Source organism: Engystomops pustulosus, chromosome 6, assembly GCF_040894005.1.
Source record: "Engystomops pustulosus chromosome 6, aEngPut4.maternal, whole genome shotgun sequence".
NCBI lineage: Eukaryota > Metazoa > Chordata > Amphibia > Anura > Leptodactylidae > Engystomops > Engystomops pustulosus.
Window position 1 is genome coordinate 154,363,698 of NC_092416.1, and position 16,542 is coordinate 154,380,239.

The 16,542-nt window shown below is 44.3% G+C and overlaps 1 protein-coding gene across 1 annotated transcript in view; it reads right to left on the minus strand.

The window, feature by feature from the left end:
• Window positions 1-13,211, minus strand: part of EVPL (envoplakin) — a 38,093-nt gene extending 24,882 nt beyond the window's left edge. Inside the window, exons 1-2 of the mRNA XM_072111920.1 lie at window positions 13,074-13,211; window positions 5,876-6,016 (exon numbers count right to left, since the gene is read on the minus strand). Coding sequence (XP_071968021.1) covers window positions 5,876-5,961 — 86 coding nt within the window. The 5' untranslated portion in view covers window positions 5,962-6,016; window positions 13,074-13,211. The remainder of the gene's footprint in view (window positions 1-5,875; window positions 6,017-13,073) is intronic.
• Window positions 13,212-16,542: the final 3,331 nt, after the last annotated feature.

Here is a 16,542-nt window from a genome sequence, read left to right on the forward strand (position 1 = left end):
CTGACGGTGGAGGTTACAGAAGTCGCTCGCCCACCAGTCACCCACTAATGATCTATCCTATTGATCTTGAAATCATAATTTTTACAAAGAAAGATGTCTACCAAAGTTACAGTAACAGTGAAACTCACTCTTTTACTCTATTTCTGTAACTCCAACTCACCTCTATTGGTGAGTGAAGGTGAGTGGCTTTTGGCTGTTGCTGAAACTCTAACCATCTGATAGTGGTGAACACAGCAATATTCTCATCCCAGCCCCCTTTAAAGAGGACCCATCATTCCTCGTCATCTTTAACATTTATCTCTCCATTGGTCCTGCATCAGTTGTAGTAGAGGATTTGGTACTTCCTGGGCCCCAAGTCCCATAAATTTGGTATCTGAAGGCCCTACTAATGCACATGGCAGAGGAGCCAGTCTATTACAACATACTCTGCGTTAGCTATAGATTGTATTGGCATCCTTAGATTGTATTGGCAGTCTGAGTATATCACTTTAACTATCACAAGGAGGAAGAGGGCAGAGGAACCATAAGAACCATCATAAGAATTTTTTGGGTAATTTATAGTCTGTGATGAACAAACAAGAATTGAAGAATCATATCTGATCTGTAGAAGTGTAAACATAATGCTTTATTATCAGCTTTGGAAGTGAATGTTATGCCGTAATAATAGCTGGTGGCAGTGTGGCACTGCAGGGCACAATTCAGGACATGCAAGTTTGAGAGTAAAAAATCCAGCCTGGACCACAATCCTCGGCTCTTGTGTGCACAGGAATGCTGAAAGGTTACAGCTGTGGGGGAAACGTGAGGCTGCTACATGTTTATTGTGGCCGGTAATGAGAAAGGGTGTGAACGTGGGGCGGGTGACTGAGTGTCAAACTGGATGACACATATTTGGTGGTTCAAGGGACAAACCTAGGAGCCACACCTTATCCTTTATTATACAATACAATGTGCATTTCCTAATCCAGATTTATTTCAGGCACATTGCTGTAATGACCTAATTCTCGAAAGCCTTTGCCTTTAGTATTGGGTGTTGAGTTGGTCTTCGTGGTCACCAGTGTCGGACTGGGATTCCTTGGGCCCACTAGATAAAAATTATTCTGAGGGCTTACCCTCCATCATCCTCCCTACTGCTTCTAAATTAGTGCAGTATAAGAGTCTGGGGCCACTGGTGGATCCTCTGGTGCTCTCATAGGCCAGTCTGATAGCCACTGGTGGATCCTCTGGTGCTCTCATAGGCCAGTCTGATAATGGTTGTCACAGTCCAAGTATAAATCTGGTGGTGCTCCATATTTCCCTTATACACTAATAGCTAATATATGTGACTTGTTGTCACTGTCCAAGTATTATTTTGGTCAGATTTCCTTTATACACTAGTAGCGGAAATATGTGACTTGTGGCCATACTTGTCGATGGGCCACTTAATGGGCACATGGGGTCTTCCTGACTATTTCTCTTTGGGCAAGAGAAGGGGTCTGAGATCGTTTTTTTCTGTCTATTCAGAGCAAAATCTGGCATAACAGAGTTTTCACAACTCAGTCTCATAAAATATCTTTTGGACAAATTGAAGTTTTGGTGAATAACATGTATGTCCATCAACATAATTGTGGTGGCCAATTTAACCTCTTGAAGCTCAAGGCAAGAATGCAAAAAGAAGGTTCACATCACTGGGTAACCATCCAGTACACGGTTTTGCTGATTGGAGAGTAGGAACCATTCTTTTCAGCACTAGAGCCAACATTTTACACAGAAAACCATTCCTATAATGTTCATATGTCATTATAGAACATATAGACAAAACTTTCCTACTTATGCCCAACATGCAACTCACATTGTATGCTTGCTGGACATCTGGCCCAAATGCTCATAAACTGGAACTGAACTCAGCACGTCCCTTTGGGTTGGGTGTTCCAGAAAACACACAATGCAAGTTTGATTGAAGTTTCAAGTCCATGCTTTCTTTTTATTCAAATGATTGGAACCAATGACCTATAACCTGATTGATTTATGAAAGGGTCTTTCATTTTGATGAGAAAAAGGCACTACATCATTTTAAGTCAATTCTGATGGAATCTGCTGTGGAGGCTCCAAATCAGACGTGAACTCAGACTTACAGTATTCAGCCAGACAGTTACAGAGATATTGCTTATCCTTCTGAATTCAACATTGACGGCAATGTGCTGACAATCTATAAGGTAGGTTAGATAGAGTCATGAGGTGAGGGAGTACAGCAGTGCAGTTATGGCATGTTGTAGGTGATGCTTATTGGATGGGTTCCAGAGTATGGGAGATGCACGGGAGAAGTACGGGATGCGGTTGTGAAAAGAGCCGATTGTAATAGAGTGAAGCTGAAGTTCACATGAGGAACGGAGATTACGTGTGGGGCCGCATTGCCTGATGAGTTAAAAGATATATGGAGGGGACAGTTTTTGGATGGCTTTATAAGTTGTGGGTAATATTTTAAACTAAATTCGCTGTGCAATTGGTAACCAATGGAGAGGAGAGGCAGAGGAGAAGCCAAGAGACGGATGGATAAGCCAGGCAGCAGAGCTGGACAAGGGGAGCATCAGAGAGTTAGCTGGGAGACCACTGAGAATATTGTAGGAATAAGTAGGAGATTGGGGAAGGGTTGGATGCATGAGATGTGGAGGTAGTGGCGGCAGGTTGTATTGAGGTCTTAGATGTGAGGCTTCAAGGATAAGACCACTGCCACGCGACCGTATACTTGCCCATAGAGAGGAGTGCACTACAGGGAAAGGTAGAGAAAGCTTTATCTTTTTCCTGTGTATAGTAGGCTACGCAGGGCAATACGTCAATTCAAATGGATGGGTGTATTGCCCATTGAAATGCATGTGGCTGTATGCTACCCGTACTGAAACAGTACAGTATGGATAGCATACATCCAAAAATTCCAATTGTGTGAAAGGACCCTAAGGCAGTGTCAAAGGTTACTTCAAGACAGCTGAAGACTTTTTGGACCGGGGAAGACCCATGAAATGTGATGGTTGGGTCTTGTGGGAGGGATGAACTAGATGGAAGATAGATAATGGAGCAGATTAATCATACACTGGCGCCCCTGCCCCCTGGCACTTACCGGATCTATCAAGAGGCTCTGGCCCCCTGATAAATCCCAGCAGGCAACAGTGCACCGCTGTGCCATGCCACCGGGACACTACTACACCAGGTGTGAACAGGTGCACACTATTGGCAGTGCGCAGACGCAGGGCATGGCCCGGCACCGCCCCCTTTACCGTCCCTGCGGTGTGAGAGGGCGGAAAAGTTGCAATTGAGAATAAATCACAGCTTGTATGCATGTTTTCAGCTGTGATAAATTTGTCCTGTGAGATCCATTTTGTCCATGCCCAGTTTTGGAAAGAGTAGGGGTCCTAGTTATGCGACTAACTTACATTTAATAAAATAACTGGACTGTTATAAAAGAGCGTGTGCCACTATAGACTTAAATGGGGTCTGACTGCTGGAATTTGAGCAGTGGGGGTCCTGTTCCACTCTGCATGAAGAAGGCCCATGTTCATGGCCCTACATGTAGGGCTTTAACGGAGGAATGAAGGCCTTTTCCCATTGGAGTACAGTGGACAAGCGGGTCCATTGTTCCTTTTATGTAGAAAAAACAGCACCCCTGTTTTTAAGATCGAATAGGTTTTTATCTTCTATACTGTGGGATAGGACTCACAATCTCACAATTTTGGCGTGATTACTACCACCAAGTGTATGCACCCCAATGATGTTGTATGAACCCTACCCAAATATACAGAGTCCGTCTATTCCAGTCAACAGGTCAAGACTGTAATCTAGTAAAGTGATAAAGTAGAGTCACTCAATGTGCTTTGTCCTAAAGCCAAAGAACGCAAAATAGTCTGAATTCCTGTCCGGTTACTAGCTCAAGGGCTTCTAAAGCAAACTCATCGAAGAATCAAGAGTAAAGTAAAGCAAATGTAATCCAAAAAATGTAGAGCCAATACTGTAATAAAGATATGACCTATGACTGCATTCACCCCAATCTCCCACCAGCTTAGAGCATTCACTTTATTGCCCCAACCTTCCTCAGGAATCCGCAGAACACAAACACGCCCTAATAAAAAAATCTTTACTCGGGGAATAAAGTGCAACATTCACCCTGTCCGCAGATACCGCCCACGATGCCAAAGACAACTAATACTGTTCTATGCTTGTTGTAGAACTAAAAATCTCATCATGTCTGATACAGCTGGAGGAATTAAAGGCTATATGGATAGGGCATATGGATATTGATAAGGGTAATCCTCCACTATGGAAAACCTTTTCTATGATGACCACTAACCATCAGGATCTACCCAGATGATTACACTTAAAGACCATTTATTTTCCCATCAACAGCTGATATGAATAAGAGGATTACTTTAAGAAGACCTGTCACCGCTTCTGTCCATACAAGTAAATTGTTGTATTCCCCATGAAATAACCATTCTGCATCATCTTTGCTTAGAATGTCATGTGTTGTTCCTCTGTTATCCCTCCTGGAATCCAATGAATACATTTCCATCTGGGTGTTACCAGTCGGAGGTGTGTCCCTGCATGTCATTTCTAAGAGAAGTAACAGAGGATCCACACAACATAGAACCTTGAGAAAAAGTGTTCCACAATTTAACGGGGATTGCAATTATTTACTAGAATGTCAGGAGAAAGAATGGTGAAACATTTACTTTCCCAAAGAAGTTCCAAATACCTGGAGACAGGTCAGTGGTTTCAACATTGGTACCCAAGTGGTGCTGAAGAAGGGCACCAATTAATGTGCCAATTTGACGCCACCGCCCTGGCACCAGATGTTCTTCTAGTTGTCCGGAAGACTTATCTTTATCTCCATTGCACTGTAAGTATTCAGGACCTCACAGTAAACACTTCAACAGAGACAACAAAGGCTTGAAGAATAAAGATCCCACATATTGTACTAAAGGACTGACAAGTACATGAACTCCAATGTCCTTTATATTTTTTATGTTTCAAGCTGAGGGTTTGCTACAGTGTATCCTGTCTGGACAATCCCCTTTGAGCTAATCAGTGTGAGTTGTAGTCTGATACATTGTAACATATCAGGATAAGAGAGAGAGAGAGATCTCGCATTGCCTTGTTTGGACTAGATACAATTGTAGCAAACCCTCAGCTATAAACAGATCTGTACAGAATACAAATAGGAAACTGAAAAATGGACAAACCATTTAAATGATAAACTAGTCTAATATATAGAGCGCTATGCAGGACATGGAGAAAGGTGACATTACATAACAGGGTCCAAGCGCCAGGGACAGGATGAATACTGGAGACTGGGTGGGTCTTACTGTCTTTGATTCATTGTCTACCTGTTAATCTGGTTCCTCATAGCATCCTGTCACCGCCTAATGTCACCTTTACCGTTCAATCCAGACAACACCCCAATACTGCCCTGAATCGCAGCAACACAGCGCAGTTAACCCCTTTGCTTCTGGCAAATACCACTAGTCCTTTTTCTAAATATGAAAAATATTTTTGGGGAAAGAATTCTGTATATTTTACACTTTTTAATACGTTTTAATGAACTTTTGTTACTTTTTTTTTTTCCATATACAATGTCTTTATATATATTTTTTGCATTGTAAAGCATTACAAAGATATAGCAGAGCTGAATGCACAAGGATAAAGCTCATGCAGTAAGTTTATCTCCTCTCGCACTTATAAAAACTTCACCCCAAAAGTTAGTTATGCCAAATAACAAACTGTGCATAAAAAGTTTGAGTAGTACGTCTGCCGCATCAAAAAGAACTTTTGGAAAGTTCGAAAACTTTGGCTTCCAGAAAGAAATATTGGGATTAGAGACAAATTTAACTCTTGCACCCCCTAAACTTACTTGCTATACTTTGTAGGCGACTTGGTGGGCGATTTGGTTGGAGACTTGGTGGGTGACTTGGTAGGTGACTTTTGTCCCTTGAACATGGTGCCGCTGTCCCTTGCTGCGGTCCTGGAGCTTCTGTCTTAGTGTTGGCTGCACCTGAGACAGTGACAAGCAGAGGAGAAGAGGTATCTGAGACAGGATAGTGCACAGACTACAGGCTCCTCCCAAAACTTCTAGCCCGAGCCATGGGAGCTGAAGGTGTAGGTAACTTGCTAAACCAGTTGTGTAGGACAGAGATGTCCCCACCCAGAGTGAGTGTCCCATTTAAGAACATACTTGTAAATAGTCTTCATGACATGTTTAGGAGGGGACGAGAAGTTATAGATGTCTCAAAAGTGGAGATGGCAAAGAAATTCATATAAATGGAAATATCTACTTACTGCACACTACTTCTCTATGGCAGAAGGAAGGGGTGTAGAGGATGTGGTTGTATCCAGGCCCAGTGCCCTTAGGTGGCCACAAGGTATCTCATCCAGAGCTATAACTTTATAGTTGAGGACTGGTGCAGATTTTAGATTGTGGCCCAATAGGTAGAGGCTTGCCAACCAGAGTTTTTTTTTTTGCTAAAGATCACAGTAAACCAAGGACAGATCACAAAACCAAAATTAAAGAATTTTGGATAAATGTACCAGCCCCCCTAACTGTGTAATGTACTGTCTATATTAATGGGGATCAAACACCTTATGGGCCCTATGAGGCTATTCTATGTGCAGATTTTGTGGCAGGAAATCTGCAAAGTAAAACGACAGCATTACATTGAATGTGATTTGGGAAAAGTAATGTATACATTGGGGCACATTTACTAAGGGCTGTGCGCCAGTTTTTTGTAGGACTTTGCACGTTCTTTTAGGTGCAAACTGCACAGGTATTTAAAAAGTGTCTGCACCACAAATGTGTCGCATGTGACCCTTTAATGGCGCAGCTTCACTAGGCATCATGTGGCACAAATTAGGGGGCGTTGGTGCAGGCCAGATTCATAAAGAATGCCAGAAATCATGAATCTAGCGCCCCCTGCACTATACACAGGCAAACTGCATTTAGTGCAATTTGCCCTGTTCTGAGTAAATATACCCCAATGAGGTTCTTTTTCTGCACAGAAATTGTGTCTATGGGCTTGGTAAAATCTGCATAAAATTTGTTTGTGCATATTTCATGTGCATTTATATGCAGATTTTTTGAATGACAATCCGCAATGTGTGCAGATACCCTAAGGCTCCTGGGCCTAACTGCAACCACTCCTTCTGTACTTCTTTAAGACCATATTCACACAACGCGTTTGAGTTGCAACTCAAATGCAATGCGGAGGGGTTTGGCCAGAGCTCAAATAATGCAAAACACCCGCTTCAGTGGCAAAGCTTATTCTAGCCAAGCCCATCACTAATGAGTTTAAGTTTTGTTTAAAAACGCAAATGAAATGCAACATGTGAACACAGCCTAAGACTTTTTAATCAGCATGGTGTACAGAGCTGGAGGCAGATGATGTGGGGCTTATTTACTAAGGGTCAGTGGCCGCACTTTCGTCAGATTTTCCAACATTTCGTGTTTTGCACCGCTGTGACAGGTATTTAACGGGATTGTGTCACACGCGATCGGATTTTGGCGAAGCAGCACCAGGCTTTCATGCAACAGAAATCAGAGGGCGGGCCATCGGACAATCCGACTGATACGGATTGAGCGCGGGATTTAACTTTCAAATTGTGTCGCAGACAATCACTTACATGCACCAGGAAGAAGAAGGTGAACTCTGTCGGACCTGAGCGGGGAAATGACACATGCAGGATATTGGGCGCCAATCTTAGTGAATTGCTGCAGAGTTCATTATCATCGGACAATGCACTTTCTGTGAACTCCTCCGGATGGGTTAGTAAATGTGCCCCTGTGTTGTGGCCAGGCTGGAGTATTGGAATTCACCAACCATTCAAATAATTAGGAGATGAACTGTAATAGCGCAACATAACCTCTGAAGTGTGTATGGAGCTGCTGATCTGTATGGGGAGTGATTGCCAGTCTGATCCTCACTAATATCCAATTTGTAATCTATCCCAAGGTGGGGCCACAAGTCCACAATCATAGAGCCAATATAGTAACAGACATTCCACCAACTCATAACAAAATGCCCCAGAATACTAACACTCCTCTCGGTATTGGAAGGAACCTGTTATCATGGATGTCGCCTCGAGTCACAGGACAGTCACACTTCACTCTAAAACCAGCCCAGTGATTCTAGAAATGTCACACACCCCTTCTTTTTATGCAGAAAACTTGTATAACACCTACTAGTTATCTAGCAATTTACGCAGACAATGGAATCATTCGTAAGATTTTTATGGACTCCTGACAATAGAGTCTGGTTGTCATGAAGTGGTATATATTCTAACCTAGCATATTGGACACAATATTAGTAATATGCGCTGTACTAATAGGGTAGGGAGTAGTTTTTTTGGTTATTGGCACTACAACTTTGTGTGCCGCCATGTGGTGCCTCTATGAAGGCAACACATAGTGAAATACCACTATAATAGCACCACAGGGAAAGAAAAATATAGAGGCCATTGGAGGGGCACAAAGGGGCATTCATAGACTGTAAGCTCTTATACCTCTTGTGTCACCCCCTCATCCTCCTGGACTGTAAGCTCTTGTGTCACCCCCTTTATCCACATAGACTGTAAGCTCTTGTGTCTACCCCTCATCCTTGTAGACTGTAAGCTCTTGTGTCACCCCCTCATCCTTGTAGACTGTAAGCTTTTGTGTCAACCGACCCTTCATCCTCATAGACTGTAAGCTCTTGTCTCACCCCCTCATCCTCATAGACTGTAAGCTCTTGTGCCCCCCCCCCATCCTCATAGACTGTAAGCTCTTGTGTCACCCCCTCATCCTCATAGACTGTAAGCTCTTGTGTCAACCCCCTCATCCTCATAGACTGTAAGCTCTTGTGTCACCCCCTCATCCTCATAGACTGTAAGCTCTTGTGTTACCCCCTCATCCTCATAAGACTGTAAGCTCTTGTGTCACCCCCTCATCCTCATAGTCTGTAAGCTCTTGTGTCCCCCCATCCTCATAGACTGTAAGCTCTTGTGTCACCCCCTCATCCTCATAGACTGTAAGCTCTTGTGTCTACCCCTCATCCTCATAAGACTGTAAGCTCTTGTGTCACCCCCTCATCCTCATAGACTGTAAGCTCTTGTGTCCCCCCATCCTCATAGACTGTAAGCTCTTGTGTCCCCTCATCCTCATAGACTGTAAGCTCTTGTGTCACACCCTCGTCCTCAAAGACTGTAAGCTCTTGTGTCACTCCCTCATCCTCATAAGACTGTAAGCTCTTGTGTCACCCCCTCATCCTCATAGACTGTAAGCTCTTGTGTCCCCCTCATCCTCATAGACTGTAAGCTCTTGTGTCACCCCCTCATCCTCATAGACTGTAAGCTCTTGTGTCACCCCCTCATCCTCATAGACTGTAAGCTCTTGTGTCATCCCTCATCCTCATAGACTGTAAGCTCTTGTGTCACCCCCTCATCCTCATAGACTGTAAGCTCTTGTGTCCCCCTCATCCTCATAGACTGTAAGCTCTTGTGTCACCTCCTCATCCTCATAGACTGTAAGCTCTTGTGTCACCCCTCATCCTCAGACTGTAAGCTCTTGTGTCACCCCTCATCCTCAGACTGTAAGCTCTTGTGTCACCCCCTCATCCTCAGACTGTAAGCTCTTGTGTCACCCCCAATTTGTACTACTCTCTGCTGTATATAAGGTACACAAAAGCTTCTAAGGCTGTGGCTGCGCCTATCAGGACCCTACGAGAGACCCCAAACATTGCCAACAAATCGCATTCATTTTAATCAACTCTTCTTACTGTTATGTATCTTGAAGTGTGAACAAAGCCTTAGACTATTTCCAGACCTGCTTTATCTGCGCTATGGCACAAAAATGATCCTTATTTACTACATGTACAGTAGGAAGAGCAACTCCGAAGCAATAACTGCTGCTCCAAGGACAGGGACATGATACATTCTATTATTCGGGTGGAGAGAAGCTTTCAATGAAAGGAAACGGAAATCTTCACACCATTGTCTTGCATTTTCCTTCCCTCCTCTGCGGGGGAATATTTTTTAGTGATGAAGTGACAGGAGCCGTAGTCTCAGATCTGGTAGAAATGGAGACTGTGTAATCAGTGTATTGTGTAACACTTTGCATACAGCCGTGTGTGACCTTTGGTGCTTCCCATATCACTGGCATCCTCTGCACAGTGATCGTCACAGTACAAGGTTTACTGGATTGCAGTGCACATGACTGAATGTACATGTAAAGGTGTGATGGATCTCGTATGTATTCCAAAACAGTGCATATTGCTGAGTACTGCCAGAGCCATTGAGATGAATGTAGAAGCAGGGTGTATGTGCCACCAGCTGATCTATTCATGTGGTTTTTCCAATTACATCACATAATTATATTGTTTGTGTAGTGAAAATTTTTACATTTTCCAGTATACTTTCTGTATCAATTCATAGCGGTTTTCTAGATCTCTGATTTGCCTTTATTCTATAGGTAGCTTCATAGTTTACTTCCTGTGGATAAAAAATGGCCCTTGGTCATGTGATGTCCTACAGGTGCATGACTGGTTACACTGATCTCAGCTATGTGTCATTATGAGCCGTGCACCTATGTAACATCACAGGATCAGGGATATAACGAGCTGTGCACCTGTGCGAAATCACATGACCAGGGATATAACGAGCCATGCACCTGTGTGACATCAAATAAGCATGGATATATAACGAGCCGTGCACCTGTTTCACATCACATGGCCAGGGATAAAACGAGCCGTGCAGCTGTGCCACATCACATGACCAAGGATATTATGAGCAGTGCACCTGTGTGACATCACATGCCCAGGGAAATATAACAAGCCATGCACCTGTGTGACATCACATGACCAGAAATATGTAACGAGCCGTGCACCTGTGTGACATCACCTGACCAGAGATATAACAAGCCGCGCACCTGTGTAACATCACATGTCCAAGGACTGATTTTTATCCACAGGAAGTAAACAATGAAGCGTCCTGTATAATGGCAGCAAGCAGAGATCTAGAAAACCATGAGGAATTGATACAGAAACTGGAAAATTCCATAACTTTTAATTACGCAAACAATATCAATTATTTTCTGAAAGTGGACAACCTCTTTAAGAATCTAGTGACTTTTGTGACTCAGTATTGCAGCTTTATCAGATCTACACTATGGACGCAGCTTCCAATGTGAAATCTCAGCCACAGAGATGTACACACAGCAACCATGGTAATGCTAGCACCTAGTAGTAGGGCTCTAGGCTGGCTGTATACCTGGCTCTAGGCTGGCTGTATACCTGGCTCTAGGCTGGCTGTATACCTGGCTCTAGGCTGGCTGTATACCTGGATCTAGGCTGGCTGTATACCTGGCTCTAGGCTGGCTGTATACCTGGATCTAGGCTGGCTGTATACCTGGCTCTAGGCTGGCTGTATACCTGGCTCTAGGATGGCTGTATACCTGGCTCTAGGCTGGCTGTATACCTGGCTCTAGGCTGGCTGTATACCTGTCTCTAGGCTGGCTGTATACCTGGATCTAGGCTGGCTGTATACCTGGATCTAGGCTGGCTGTATACCTGGCTCTAGGCTGGCTGTATACCTGGATCTAGGCTGCCTGTATACCTGGCTCTAGGCTGGCTGTATACCTGGATCTAGGCCGGCTGTATACCTGGCTCTAGGCCGGCTGTATACCTGGATTTAGGCCGGCTGTATACCTGGATCTAGGCCGGCTGTATACCTGGCTCTAGGCCGGCTGTATACCTGGCTCTAGGCTGGCTGTATACCTGGCTCTAGGCTGGCTGTATACCTGGCTCTAGGCTGGCTGTATACCTGGATCTAGGCTGGCTGTATACCTGGATCTAGGCTGGCTGTATACCTGGCTCTAGGCTGGCTGTATACCTGGCTCTAGGATGGCTGTATACCTGGCTCTAGGCTGGCTGTATACCTGGCTCTAGGCTGGCTGTATACCTGGATCTAGGCTGGCTGTATACCTGCCTCTAGGCTGGCTGTATACCTGGATCTAGGCTGGCTGTATACCTGGCTCTAGGCCGGCTGTATACCTGGATTTAGGCCGGCTGTATACCTGGCTCTAGGCCGGCTGTATACCTGGCTCTAGGCTGGCTGTATACCTGGCTCTAGGCTGGCTGTATACCTGGCTCTAGGCTGGCTGTATACCTGGATCTAGGATGGCTGTATACCTGGCTCTAGGATGGCTGTATACCTGGCTCTAGGCTGGCTGTATACCTGGCTCTAGGCTGGCTGTATACCTGGCTCTAGGCTGGCTGTATACCTGTCTCTAGGCTGGCTGTATACCTGGATCTAGGCTGGCTGTATACCTGGATCTAGGCTGGCTGTATACCTGGCTCTAGGCTGGCTGTATACCTGGATCTAGGCTGGCTGTATACCTGGCTCTAGGCTGGCTGTATACCTGGATCTAGGCTGGCTGTATACCTGGCTCTAGGCCGGCTGTATACCTGGATTTAGGCCGGCTGTATACCTGGATCTAGGCCGGCTGTATACCTGGCTCTAGGCCGGCTGTATACCTGGCTCTAGGCTGGCTGTATACCTGGCTCTAGGCTGGCTGTATACCTGGCTCTAGGCTGGCTGTATACCTGGCTCTAGGCTGGCTGTATACCTGGATCTAGGATGGCTGTATACCTGGCTCTAGGCTGGCTGTATACCTGGATCTAGGCTGGCTGTATACCTGGATCTAGGATGACTGTATACCTGGCTCTAGGCTGGCTGTATACCTGGCTCTAGGCTGGCTGTATACCTGGCTCTAGGCTGGCTGTATACCTGGCTCTAGGCTGGCTGTATACCTGGATCTAGGCTGGCTGTATACCTGGATCTAGACTGGCTGTATACCTGGATCTAGGCTGGCTGTATACCTGGATCTAGGCTGGCTGTATACCTGGCTCTAGGCTGGCTGTATACCTGGCTCTAGGCTGGCTGTATACCTGGCTCTAGGCTGGCTGTATACCTGGCTCTAGGCTGGCTGTATACCTGGATCTAGGCTGGCTGTATACCTGGATCTAGGCTGGCTGTATACCTGGATCTAGGCTGGCTGTATACCTGGATCTAGGCTGGCTGTATACCTGGATCTAGGCGTGGAGCACAATCACTGGCTGCAGGAATCCAATCTCTCCACCTTCTTCCTCCAGGCCCAGAAAGGGAAACATGCAGGTAAAGGCAGAATTAGGAAAAAATGATCGGTATTTCTTCAGAGCACAAAGAATGGCAGTGGGCAGGACGAGGGTGTGGTGTCTCAGGTGAACTTCACAACACGGGAGGCCGGCTATAAATAGGTGACAGGAACACCCAGTAGCAGAATGTGTATCGTACCTGAGGGGAAGTGTCTGCAGGACCCCCGTGTAACAACAACTGCACTCCATGTATCTGGTAGCCAGCTGCTACTCTTAGTAGGATTTTTTAATTGGAGTTCATAACTTTTAGTGAGAATTTTCGTTTTTGGTGTTTTTGAGGGTCAGTGGTGGTTTGCGTTTAGGAGTTTATGCAGAAAGGATTTGGGGTATATCTGCAGGGGGAAATTCACCACCACTGTGGCAATTGCCAGGAGGTTGAGATTGAGAGATGAGTTTTTGAGATATCTGTCCCAGTGATGCTACTGTACATGGAAAGGACACCTAAAAGTGGTGTATAGTGTGGGGAAGTAGAAGTACCTGCTCGGGATAAAGACAGGCGATATGGAATAGGAAATCTGGAAAAATTTGGAAATCCCACTGTTTCATTCCACCTTCCGCCTGTACTTTACTGTAGTAAATTACAACAGCCGGAGTGTCTTATGGCTGTTGTAACCTGATACAGGTACAGTTCTGTTTCATTAAAAATATGGCCTACATATATAAAAATATAAAATAACCTGAATCTAAAATAACCATGAGGGGGCTGTTTGGGATGATAAACTAGGGAATATTTTAAGGAACAGGAGACTGCTTTAGTTTCTGAATTTTTAATGCTGCCACGTGAGTTCACTGCAAAGGGGCCTACAGAGGCTCTGTTGCCCAGGGGCCTACTGACTACTGACTACCTGGAGCCTACCTTGGTGAGGTAGACCTTATACAGGTATAGCTCGTACTTATTCAGTCTCACATTTTAATCATAGGTGCCTGACCCTGCTAATTCTCTGGATAAATTGATGCAAATACTTGCCACCCAGTGTTGGACAGGCTCCGTAGCGTTCCAGCGAATCCTATGGTGGTCCCACACTCTAACCCAGCACCAGACCCCAAAGATACAGCAGCAGAAAACCTAATCTGGAGGCTGAAAGGGTCTTTTTCTTAGGGGATGAGGAAGAATGGGCCCCCAGAATAATTTTGTAAGGTGGTCCCAACATCATAGTCCAACACTGTTGCCATTATATTCTTAAATCCTATGAAAGGAGTGGAGACTGTGGTTTTGGAGAGGTGTGTTCAGTAAACATGTGATGTTCATTTGTTCACATACTTTTACCTATGTAGACAAAGCGGCAGGAAGTATATTTGCCTGGCAGGACTTTCATTTATGATGGCAGAGAAGACTGGTATAGAGCAGATGGGAAATGATAGAATTGTTAGAATAATGAGTGGAATGAAGGTCAGCGATTTACCTTGGAGGCTCTTATATTAAATCAAACAAATTGTTATTTCAGCAGCAGTGGAGAAGTTATCAAATGTCTGCAAATTCCAAGAAAAAAATATATGAAAATGTCAACAATGGACTGGTGGTGGAGACTAGCTGCTATGTTGTCTCCAATACTCTGCAGATAGAAAGTGAAAGCACATCTCTCTGTCACACAGAAGCATCAAGCAGGACCATTCAGGACATTGTAGAGAAGTACTGACCTGTAATGGCATAAATAAAGCACTTGGGGTGTGATAGAAACTTCCTACTTTCCATATATACTCAAATATAAGCCGAGTATTTCGGGGAAAAAAAAATGTGCTGGAAAACCCTAACACAGTTTATATTCGAATCTAAAAGAAAAAAAAATCAGTACTCATCTTGCTGACGCCCCCCGCAGGCCCTCTCCTTTCTATGGGCAGCAGCAGGTTTGTGCACACTAGTTGCGCACACTATGACGTCAGCCACCGCTGACATCATAGTGTGTACGCGGCCTGCGCGGGACATGTCGCTCCCGGAACACAGGAAGTAAGAAGAAGACCTGCGGGGGAGGCATCAGAAAGGTGAGTACTAAGTTTACTTTTTTATATACTGGAGTAGGGTCTGGCTGTATACTGGGACGGGTGGGCTGGCCATATACTGGAGGAGCATGTGCTGGCTGGTTATATACTGGGGGGCAGGGGGCTGAATAGCTATATTCTTGGGGGGCAGAGGTGCTATATAATGGGGACTGGCTGGCTATATACTGGAGGGCAGGGAGCTGAATAGCTATATACTGGGTGGAGGCTGTGACCAATGCATTTCTCATCCAAGGCTTATACTCGAGTTAATAGGTTTTCCCAGGCGCAAATAAAGTTGCAAATCAGCACAAGCACCATGAAAAGTTTCAATAATTAAAGAAATAGGCAAGCCAAAAGTTTGTTACATGTCCCCCAATGTCAAGTTTAAAAGGTGAGAGGGGTGTTTTTACAAAACACACCAACCCTAGCGGCGAAATTCAATTGCTCCACAACCCACCAGCTACTTTTTACAAAATAACGTAAATGATTTGCTCACTCTTCATATGAGACATCCAGTGAGAAATTATTACTGTCCAGTTACATCTCTGTTTGGAGTGATAGGAAAAGAGAGTTCCAGTTCTCGGAGTATTATGTAACCCTTTCAGCTGCATTTTCTCCACAGCCTCCTTTACTTGATTATATGGCCATTAAAAGGTTAATGACGTCCTGACACGAAACAGAGAGACAAGCCTGGCAGCCTGTGTATCATAAATATTTATGTAGAGAGCATGGGTAAGGATTTATAATACTTAGACCACCAGACATCAAAAGGGATGAAAATTTCGCAAGATCTGGGGACAACGATGTTGTTCCTATTTATGGCTGTTTCAGCAGAAGATGATATAATAATGATAATAATCTCTATTTATATAGTGCCATCAAATTCTGCAGCACTTTACAATTCATATTTAAGATTATTATCATTTCTATGTTGCTCCTGGGGTATAGGTCATATTACTAATTGTATGACTGTACCACAGTTTACTAACAACAAGGTGGGGCCCTTTGTATTCCAGTTATGTGTAAGAAATATTTGGTTGGTGCTGATTTTTAGCCTTAAACAAGAACACTCCCATCCACAGTGATCATCAAACTTGAAGAAGTTCACGAAATACACAATATTAGTTACATAACTTTTCATTATATGAGTAAACTTACTTTACATATGAGGTCAAGGCTGAATCGCTATATTTGGTACTCACACCCTCCTTCAACTGATTTGTACAACCACTACTTATATATATATATATATATATATATCTCTGAAACTATAATGACACCTGTAAATGATGCTATGATGGATGGTAAGTTAGGGATGTCATCTGCCATTGCCCTCCTGCCCTTTCTTTGCTGGAAAAGATAAGGGACCAAGGTTTAGGGAATA